Genomic DNA, 11,052 nt, shown 5'->3' on the forward strand with positions numbered 1-11,052 from the left:
GTAATGAGTTTTTCCTTCAGGTTTTAATGGCAGTGACTATTTTATTAACAGAATCAATACCACTATATTACTATATACAAGTCTAATTTTTTAGTAGAAATATTTAAAAAGCAGGTGCACAAATACATTTTTTCACAGTGTGCTGAATGTCTTTATTTACAAGATAGCATTTTATAGTGAATATGAACAAACCGAATGTGCTGGTTGAAATAACTGCTTGGTTTAAAATGTGCAGTGAAGACGAATCCCTAAACTTTCTAATGAAGTCTCATAACACAATAAACAAGGAAAATACTAACACCTTAATAGATCAAAATACAGAATGTAGCCATCTAAATATTTCAGGGGAATGGATTTCCATTCAGAGTTTTCTAAAAATAAAAAAAAAAAGATTTATCCAGCAAAACGTTTAGAAAATATTGGAAAATGCCAATTAAAAATTTTTTTAAAAGGAATTGCATTCAAACTGAAGTCCTTCATGTTTGGGTAGGACTTTCTGGGAGATCTAACATAATGTCAACCCTGCGGATCATCTGGTAATTTAAACATTTAAAAAGTACTCAATTCTTTGGAAAATCTCTAATATTGTGGTAGTCCAATCACAAATATGCTTGCTATTATTAGAAGGACATTACCAACCTGGTGTTTCCTTCTAGCCTCAAAGGATTAAAGGCTGTATTTACTATCAAGACAAATGATCCTCGGAAGAGTTTTCTCTCCTTTCTCCCTTCATAATAAAAATTAAAGACCATTATTTCAGTGCCTTCTCTTTTTTGCTTTAAACCTATATATGAAACATTTTTCAGAACATACAATGGTAGGAATTTCACTAAGATTTACCTGAGCAGGCACTTAACATGCAAAGGGAATGGCGACCGAAGAAGAACAATCAGATGTTTACAACAGACTCTTGCTTTTGTAACCAACTTTCAAATCATTACCATCTAACACAGTGTCCTAAAATATAACGGTCACATAAATACTTACAAGATTTTAGTAAGTGCGTAACTTATCTGAAATTTCGTATTTAGGGGTTGACGTTTGACTCTAGAATTTGTCATTTAACGGTCTGTTGGCGGGAGAACTGTCAGTCTTTACCATCTTAAAAAGTTTTTAAAAAGTTGTAGATTCCATTAAAAAGAAATTCCCACTTAAGACAGCAAAATGCCAGTGTCTCTCTTTCCAATTCTTCGATTATTATTAAGCATTATTACCATTAGCTGGGCAAAAACAATCAGTTCTGAAGCATTTCTTCAAGTTGCCCTGTGCTCCACTTTTTAATCCATTAACTAGTGGTCTTCAATTTATTGATGACTTTTTTCTCTTTGACCCTCCTGTTCTGGAACCAGATTGTAACCTGCCGCTCGGAGAGGTTCGTCGTGGCTGATATCCTCCTCCGTTTGTCCTTAGTTATGAATTTGTTCGTGGCGTATTCCCGTTCGAGTTCTTTTAATTGCACCTTAGTATAAGGCACGCGCTTCTTTCTCCCCCTCCTATAGGAGCTGGCATCCGAGGGATGGGAGACCACGTCTGGAATACAGGGGAGAAGGCAAGTTACACAAGGATCAGACCTGGGCCAGACACAGAAGACACCTCGATCTGAGCCACCCTCCTTGCAGTGCCCGGCTGCGCTTTGCCACGAGCTGTACAATCCGGCCTTACGCCAAAGCCTGGGGGTTAGCCGGGAGGATGGTTAGTTTTGCACTGAAATGAAATCTCCCAAAGCTCCAGTGACCACCCCAACGGGGTTATCCTGCACACGCAGAGCGTGTTTTCCCTCAATAGCTTAGCCTAGCGGCCCACACCTTAGCGCCCGACTCAGAGTAACAATACTCATGTGCCTGGTTCCTCTCACTTTGCTCTGAGTCCCAGCACTCAATGCTTCTACAAGTAAGGTTACTCCTCCGATAAGGAACAGTGGCAATTTGATGAACCGAATATCAGGTCAATTTCTCATCCTTAAGTTCTTGTCAAGGGCTGGAGAGGGCGGGGCGCAGAGGGAGAAGGAAGGTAGCCAGGGTCCCCACAAGCTCCCTCCCAGCACCCCTTACCCAAGCAGGGCCAGTTCAACTTAGGGCGGTGCGGACAGCGTCAGTCAGCCGGGGTCAGTCTCCCAGGGGGTGCAGCGCCGCGAGGGCAGGCCAAGGAAAGATCAGAGGGGCACCCGGGTGACCCCGGGCATGAACTGAGGAGAATCTAGAGCAGAGCCGGAAGACCGGGGTTGCAAAGGGGGCGCCATTTACCGGGCAGTGTGGATTTCCAGAGGTGGGGAGGCTGCGCCTGCTCTTTGGGGCAGTACATTTGGCCGTTCCAGCCGTTGGGCAGCGCCCAGGGCTGGTAGCTTTCCATGGGAAGACCCAGGGGCTCGTGGCGCGATTCGCCGGGGCCCCCGAGACCCGGCACCACCGGCATATCCAGGTAGCCAGGCACGGGCTGATGGTGGTGGTAAGGCCCGGCTGCGTAGCCCTGGTGGTAGAAGGCGAACTCCTTAGCGCGGGAGCTGAACTCCTCGGCCGCGGGGCCGGCAGTATCCATGTACTTGTCCGCGAAGGCAGCGGCGGCGGCGGAGGCGGGCTGCGCACACGACTTGATGGCGTTGGGGTGCGGGCCCATGCGGGCGCACGGGTAGTAGCTGCTGCCGAAATAGCCATAGGGCAGCGCCGCTGGCCCCGACGAGCTCTGCGCCGCCGCCGAGCAGGGGCTGCATTGCTTGGCGGCCTCGGCACCCGCCGGGCCCGCGGGGCCCGGCCCTCCCGAGGACGACGCGGCGGCTGCGGCTGCGGCGGCCGCGGCGGCGGCGGCAGCGGCAGCGGCGGCCGACGGGGGCGCCTCCCCCGGCGCGCTGCTATAGGCGGCCGCGGCGCCCGGCGCCAGGGGCGCGGGGTGCGCCATCAGATTGCGGCATTGGTTGGCCGCGGCCGCCGCGGCTGCCGCGGCCGCCGCCGCCACCGAAAAGTTGCCCCCCGCGGCCGCAGCCGCAGGGTGGGGGAAGCCCCCGCCCCCGGCCCCGGCCGCCGCTGCCGCTGCCGCCGCCGCTGCCGCCGCCGCCGCCCCTTCCATGTTCTTGTTGAGCTCGTCGGCCACCAGGCCGCCGCCGTTGTCGTAGAGAAACATGACGGTGGGCTCGATCCAGCGGGGGTGGAGGAGCACGGAGGCTGTCATAGCCCGAGCCGCATGGAGAAGACCCCAGTGGCGCTGTTTTAAAAAGCCCCCAAGAAGTGAAGAGCGCGCGGCGCGGGACCGGGGCCCGAGCGAGGGGGGCGGATCGCGCCCCGCGGGGTCGCGCCAGGCGGCCGCCCATTGGCCCGCCCCCCCCCCCGCTCCGCCCACGGCGTATGCAAAGCGGGCGGCTCCAGACCCAGCTCCGCTCTGTGCACCCGCGGTCCCCGCCGCCGCCCGCGCCGTCACCAGCGCCAGCACTAGCACTAGCACTAGCCGTGCGGCCGCGCCGCGTACACCCAGGGGAGAGGAGGGGGACGCAGGCGGGTGGGGTATAGAAAACCCGGCGGGTGGGACAGGAAGGGAAGGGCGTGACTTTCGCATCCCCCCTTCCCTTCCCTTATCCCAGTGAGGACCAGCTCAGCGCAAGAGTCGGGGAGGGGACGTGGGCAAGCAGTTGGGTTGCGACCTGAGGCCGTGGGGACTGGTCAGGTAAATCCAGCAATGACCAGGGATGAGAGACTGGGGAGGATGGGATCAGCCCAGCTCGGGCTGGGTATTTTTTGGGGCCTTTGGGAGGTTCTCTTTCTAGGTATCTTTAAGCAGGGAGACCCTAGGTCTACTGTGCGAATTTTGGCTTCGACAATGTCACATTCTCAATTTGGCTCTCTTTCCAGGGGAACAGGGACAGGGCGTTTGCTGCTTGTTGGTTGTTTCGGAAAGGCCTGGCTCATGGATCCCAGGACATTCCACTGGAAAACTTGGACTGCATTTAGGAGCTCCCTTCCCTTCCTTGTACCTATGTCAGTGGGCAATTTTATACACTTACATTTAGGCCCATAGACTCTGAACAACTTATGATACCCTACAGTGACACACACACACACAAACACACACACATGCACACAGTCGCCTTCACACACTTAGGAATATAGTCTGTTTCTTACTCTGACCCAGTAAAATTCTTCCTCCTTCTTCAGAGACAGAGATGGAAAGAGCAACATTCACCGTGCTCCTGTCCCACCAGTTCTGCTGGCTTCTCCTAGAAGGGGCTTTGGAGGAACAGGCTCCAGCTGGGCTGTTGACTGGAACTCCAGCCTCAGATCTGGGGCCTCAGCAATCTGTTGCATAGAGCCTGGGGTGGACCTGACTTTTGGCATCTGGGATCCCACAATTTCATTCTGTTTGGGAAGAGAAAGGGGTTGCTTCAATGCCTTCCCCACCAAGTTGGTGCTCCAACCTGCAGAGGGTGCCCAGTGCCCAAGAACTAACCTAGAAGTCTTTCCTTTGTGCCTAGGAAATGCAACCCTTTCCTGGGAGCATGGTGGATGTTGGTATTGGCAGAGCAAAGCAACTACCCCTCTTGGAGTCATCATGTTTTAGTGAGGGATTTTGAAGATCCTGCCACTTTGGGGCCAAATACTTCCACTTCTGATTTTGTGACTGTGAACTGGTCAGTTGTCCATAAAGGGAACAGGCATTCAAAATGAAAGTGGGCACATTCGGGACCATGCAAGCCGTGGAGAGTACTGGACTCCCTTCCTTCTCAGGCTACTGGTGAGCAGCCAGGCTCGGACCTGCTCTTTGGTCCCAGCTTGCAGATTCATCCCTAAACTCAGGGCACTGCATGTACCACCCCACTGCTTTGCTCTTCAAGCACCCTGGGCTTCCTGCATGGTCCAGACTGATGAAGCTGGCTTAGGATTTTATCTGCCCAGATTCCAAGCTTGCCCTGACCAATGTAAATGTCGCCCCATAAAACCTTCTCTTACACCCCCCAGCCCTCCCCTCTCCCCCACCCAGTGCTTCCTTTCCCTCTTGACTTTTTAGCAGTTCTGGGTAAATATTGATTTGCCCCCAGTTTACCTTCTCCGTGACTGGTCATTTGCAAACTAAGGAACCAGACTCTGTAAAGATTTGATTTTTGTGTTACTTTCCGGCCCTTTCCTCATCCCCCACCCCCTTCCTCTCTCCAAGTGGCATTGTAAAACTCACGGTGACAAAGAAAAAGAGTAGGGTTCGAGGCCCCAGTTCCTAGGGACTTGAGGGCGGTTTTACATACGGGTCAGACACGGCTGGAGGCCAAGGTCAAGTTGAAAGTTGTAGTCTAGTCAGCGTGAGAAAACTGCCTCGCAAACTTGGAGACTAAGGCGGCTGCATAAGGCCCACCGCTCATCTCCCCTCATTCTTAATTCCCTTTTACTCCGGAATTCTAGTTTTTGGCTCTGTTTGGCTACCCAGCATTTTTTTTTTTTTTCTGCCTTCGTAGAGTTTTTGGGGCGGTGTTTACGGACTCTTCTTCTCTGCCTCCGCCCTGCTCTTGGCTAGGGTTTCGTAGTCTATTCTGTTTTCCAGCCAGACCCAGAAAAACGAAAACACTGCTTGGGAAGCCCCCCTCAGCCGGCGCCTGTGCCAGCTCACCTCTGGCCGTGGCGCGGTTGCTGGTGCACGCGGCGGCTAAGGCCAGCTCTACATTCTTCCCTCCCCCGCCAACTTCACCGGAGCCGGGAGCCCAGCGAACAGAGGAAGGGCCTCAGCCCCAGACTGCCAAAGTCGACTGGGTCCCTCCACACCAAAAATGGTGAGACAAGATTTCATCTTGTCCTCTGAGGAGCCACAAGCAGGTTTGTCTGGGAGCGATAGCGCCTGGTGGGGCAGGGAGGAAGGCTTTGGGTCGCTTCTCAAATTCATTCTGCTTTGCTTTCCACACTTGGCACCCCCTCCAAGCAAGGGCCTGGGGCTAGAATTATTGAGATTTATGTCTCCCTATCAATTTTTAAAAAAATTCTCAAGATATGGTTTCTTAGAGGGAGGCAGCCTGCTTGTCCCTTCTTGTCTTGGATCTCGATATATATGATGTGATTTTTCTACCAGGCGTCTGGGCATGCCTTCACTATTTTTAAATGTCTGTATGTCCTTCTAGATATTGAGTTATAGCCATCAATCTGCAGGAATGGTTTATAGAACTTGAATGAGCTCTGTGGATAATTTTGGATCTGAGTTTCTAGAATTTCTACACACTTTGAAGTAAGAATAATCACTGTTCTTCCTTCTTTCACTGAAGAATATAAGAGATTCATTAATGGTTCTCAATATGGTTTCTTAATCCACCAGGCAGCCACAAAAATGGCTTGCTGTGGAAAAAGAAAGGTCAGAGGACAATGAAGACCAGACTATGTTTTGGGAAGGTATCATCGTGGACCTTCCCAGCATTCTTCCTCTTTTCTCAAAAGTAAGGTGAAAATTTGGTTGCCTGCCCAGCTAGTGGGGTCTGACCTTTCTGAGCCACACTCATCCTTTTTTAAATTTTTGGTTCCCCAGGCTCAGGAATTCCTATAAGATTGCAGAGAAGTACCATCAATTTAATAATTTAATCCTCAGACATGGGTTAGGCTGTGGAAGTCAAGGCACCCACTGGGATTTTCAGGCAGCAGTGGCCAGTTGAGCAACAGAGTCAAGCAGAGGACTGCAGGAGTGGAGGCTGGAGAGACTAGGCTCATTTTCCAACCTCTGCCTGATGTGCCCAGATTTCTCTGGAAGAGCCCTGAGAGGGCAATGCCGGCAGAACCTGAGGGCGCAGCTGCAGCAAAACCTTTGTTCAAGGCGTTTCCACAGCCTTTCTCCTGCTCCAAAATGCCTTGGCTTCTTACCTCCTGGGTCGGGCCAGGGCATCCTGTCGGGCCTCGGCTTCCCTGGAGCCTCCCCCTGAAGACAAAGACCTTGGCTGGGTTTTTCTGGGTGGGGGATTCCATGACAGCCTGGGACAGGGTACCCTACTCTCCCAGGGTTGGAAGAAAAAAGGGACAAAGGGTAACCAAGGTTTAATTGAATTTGATTTTCATTTGCAAATGAAATTTACCTGCTCTCACTTTAACTTGGAGGACGCTGTCAGCACTGCTTCCTGGCACTACTTCTTTGCATCTATCCAGCATTAGGATAAACATTCCTTGGTTGGTTTTAAAGACACTTTGTATTTCAGGATATTCATGTGTTTCTAATGTATCCAAGCAGCTTTACGAGCTGCCTTTGCAGAATATCTTAACCCTCTCCCTTCCACCCCAGGGGGACTGGGAGAGCAGAGATAATGGCAAAGGAAGAAAAAAAAAATCCAGAAGGAAAGAAAAAAATGACTGAGGGACTGAGGCTCACCAGGAAAGACTGAGAAGGGGAAAATTCTCAAACAGGGTAGGCACTTCTGAATCCTCGCTAGAGCACAGCATTTGGGAAGCAAGCAAGTAGAGGACTACTATGTTCATTCTGGCTTTTTGAGTGTCCTCAGCCCTATCTCCGCTGGGGTGGAAGCTGTACCCTCTTTTCTTAAAGGGAAGGGGCATATAGGTTCTGAAACCTGGGCTAAAGCTGGCCATTGGGTAGGGAAATGGTGCATTGTGAGTCATTCAAGCCTTTGTTCTAGATTTTTGAGCATTTGAAGCAATAATAAGGCCCTGAAATTTCAAGGCTGTGGGGCTAGGTTTGGACTATGGGAAGTCATTTTCCATCCTGGTGACCAAATGCTAACATTTGAAAATAGAAATGTGTGGTTGAGGAAGACCCACACTGACCCCACCTTGCCTTTAAGATCCCCTTGTAGGGTGGATTTTGAGGAAAGCAAGTTTTTGAAGGAGCAGTTCTCCTGTGCATGGGAGGTTTCATCCAGGACCACAAAGCCACTAGGAAAGACCACTTCAGGAAGGACACCACTTTCAACACTGCCCTGTCCTGTCCAGGGAGCCTTTGAGAAAGGAGACAGGCAGCACCTCTTCACTTAAAACAAACAGCCCTGAGTCCCAGACTCCCAGTGCATAGCTGCCACTGCATAGTAGCAGCCAGCAGCACCCGGACTCCTCAGGGTTGGCGCAAACTTGACAAATTTGGAGTGAGGGGAGAGTGCTAAGGTCCCTGAGATCTGGCTCTGAGTGATTCCGAAGCAGGCGGTTCAGGTGGTGGTGGAGGGAGGGCTCCTTGCCCCCAACATTATCATGCTCCTCCTTGAACCTGGAAACAGCCTCTGCCTAAAGACCTGAAGGTGCGTTGGTACAGGGGAACTGAACTCCCGGGTATTAATAGAACCTCCAGGAGGAGGACCCGCCTTCCCAAAGTGCCTGGCTGGCCAGCGGGTGAGGGCACCAGCCTTCTGGGACCCAATCCACCCAGGGAGTGAAGTCGCCATTTATTGGGTCGGAGTTGGGAAAAAGCGGAATGGTCCCGAGAATCCCCTTACGATTCTGACATGAGAAGGACGAGGAGTCTCTGCACCCGACGACAATGACGACGTAGTCAATCCCTCCACTGAACGAAAGGAATCCTACCGCCGGCCCCCACCCCCTCCCAAGCTTGATGCTCACACCCGAAACAAAACAGGAAACCAGTGCTGGGCTGTGGATACTTTATGTCAACAAATACACTGAAGACATTTCAGCGTTTGAAGGAAGTAGAGGGTTTGTACGTAAGTCTGGCCCCATCAGGCTGCTCTTTCTCCCCGAGAAACCAGTGCAGGCAGCCAGGCAGCCTGGGCCCGCGGGAGTCCATCCCTCCCTAAGGGCTCCCGTGCCCCAGACCTAGGCTGTGAATTCTTAAAGCACAAAGCGACAGAAGGAAGGAAATTCACCAGTACAGCCAGGAGGAAGGGGGATTCAGGACTCTTTCCAGTGCACACTGAGTTGTAATCAGACTTGATACTTGGCACATGATACATTGTAATCATGATGTGTGCGCCTTGGTAAGCACGCACAGATTCACACATCCAACGAATATGCACAAGCAGTGACTGTGCACATCCAATGTGGTGTGGGTGAAAAACAGGCATCATACCAACCCCTAAGAAAAAACTTTCACCTTGTCAGACCAGCCTGATGACATACTTTGAGGTGGCTGGTGCATCCCCTTTACCCATTTGATTTTTCCAACTACTCTTCATTCCCTCTTCCTTGGTTTTGTAAATACACCTGTTCTCAGTGGAAGAACAGGTCCCCACTGGCATTTACCTGGTTCGAATGTCCTTCTCAGAACCTCTGGCGGGCTCTGGGGACCCTCACTGAGCTGGTCTGCAGCGTCTGGTGCTGCTCATGAAGCAGCCGCCGTCCCTTTGTCCCCGGAGCTGGAGCCCGGTTTGGCCCAATGCTCAGAGAAACGAAGCAACTCAATAAAAACTTTTGATATTAGTTTTTATGGGTCTTTACACTCTGGTGAGGGGAGCCGAGTACGGAAGCTCCATTAATCAGCCCTCAACCTTGGGTTTGGATACTCAGTTTATGGGTTGGGAAAGGGAGCTTGCCGGAAAGAAACCATCAGGGATGGTCGGCTGATTCCGGAGAAATGAAAAAAACGAACAAGGTCATTTTCTGGTCCTGGAAACTAAAGATTAAATAGGCAACACCAGATGATATTCAATAGATCACTATTTTTTTAGACCCTCTTGCAGGGATAGTTTTCCACCTTTGTTTAACACAATTTAAAAAGAAAACTTTTTGTTATGAAAATTCCTGAATACATAAAACTGTTCTGAACCCTGATACGCCCAAATTCTAGCTTCAACACCTATTATCATCTTGTCTTACATGTTTCATCATCCAGCTCCATTCCTTTTTCATATTTAAAATTAAATTCCAGACATGAAATCATTGCACTCTCAACATAAGATTTTGAAGGTATATTTCAGGATTGAGAAAAAGACTTGAACTTGAGTTGTTTTGATCACAATCTAAAATGAACTTGAGGTTCCACCCAGGAAAATTTTTGATGAAAAAGTTTGGGTGGTGATCATACCTTGCCTAAAATTTTGTATGCCTCATCTTTATAAAAATGTATATGCATGAAGGAGATTTATATCACCCTTTTCTGTCTACATAATTGCCCTTTAATTGAAGATTCTATGGCTGCATCCAGAGTTTTGTGGGGAGATGAAAAACTCTGCCTTGGTTCTTTCCACGTCCTAAACTTGATATATATTCACTTATTAGTAGGCAAATGACTGTTTCTCATTTCAACACATGTCCTTCCCTGGTAGAAATTCTAGAGAGATTTCTCATAATTAAGCTAGGAAGAGAAATTTTTTATTGGACTGATATTGGTAAAACTGTGTCACAGGGGACATAGTTTTCAAGAAGAAATGTAATTCTATGTATTTTTAACAATATCCCTCTGAGATAAAGAGATTTTTAAAAAGAATTAATAAAGACATTGAGGTTTCTTTTAATTCAGTGGTCTAATTGACTAGGAGCATGATCTTCTCCAGAGAATGCTAAAGGTAATTTAACTAAAAGCTTTGGCAATTTTAGAAACCAAAAAGGCAAAACCAAAAAATTGCAAATTATTGAATTTGACAAGTCCTGTACCAGTCAGCTACTTAATAAGTTCTAACCTCAAGTCCTTTTTCTATAGCAAAGTGTTGGATTGTTTATGGTTTCTTAATTATCCCTCTCCCCCTTTTTCTTTTGAGTTGTTAAATATCTGGGATGATTTTATACTAAGCATATGTAACTGCTTTATAGCATAAGAGCTAGTTGACCAAACTCATAAGGGGTGTGTAAATTAAACAAAAGGAGATATTTATGTATATTCTATCAATCTAACAATTTCAACTGTATGCAGCAGAAAGCCTTGGAAATACTACCCATGTGTCCCCTGAATACAGCCTGTGGGGCACTAGGAAGATTGATCTCTTCCCAGGCTTAAGGATCAGTGTCTTGGGGGAGGAGCGTCCATGGTCCCCTGGTCCTAGTATGGAGTTCTCATGGGGGTGACAGCTTAGGTCAGGGTCAGGGTGGAAACTGCACAAATGAGAATATTCAGAGGAGCGAGAGAAGGAAAAGGACGCATTAGAGACAAGCTGGGAGAGTATGAGGAACGGAGGTAGGGGGGAGAAGAATAAAAAATAATGAAACCATAACTCTC

General features: G+C 49.2%; 1 protein-coding gene across 1 annotated transcript; it reads right to left on the bottom strand.

The window, feature by feature from the left end:
- Window positions 1-273: 273 nt before the first annotated feature.
- On the bottom strand, window positions 274-3,162 carry Hoxa13 (homeobox A13). The gene is made up of 2 exons (XM_027939720.2): window positions 2,244-3,162; window positions 274-1,530 (listed from the first exon to the last, which is right to left on the bottom strand). Exons 1-2 carry the CDS (start codon window positions 3,160-3,162, stop codon window positions 1,286-1,288), a joined length of 1,164 nt encoding a protein of 387 aa, XP_027795521.1. The 3' UTR covers window positions 274-1,285.
- Between the last annotated feature and the right edge of the window lie 7,890 nt (window positions 3,163-11,052).

The sequence above is a fragment of the Marmota flaviventris genome, chromosome 1 (genome assembly GCF_047511675.1).
Source record: "Marmota flaviventris isolate mMarFla1 chromosome 1, mMarFla1.hap1, whole genome shotgun sequence".
NCBI lineage: Eukaryota > Metazoa > Chordata > Mammalia > Rodentia > Sciuridae > Marmota > Marmota flaviventris.

Coding starts and splice junctions, on each gene's coding strand:
- Hoxa13 (XM_027939720.2), bottom strand. CDS start 3,162: ATGACAGCCTCCGTGCTCCTCCACCCCCGCTGGATCGAGCCCACCGTC. Junction 1,531..2,243: donor CTGGAAATCCACACTGCCCG/GTAAATGGCGCC, acceptor CCTGTATTCCAG/ACGTGGTCTCCCATCCCTCG.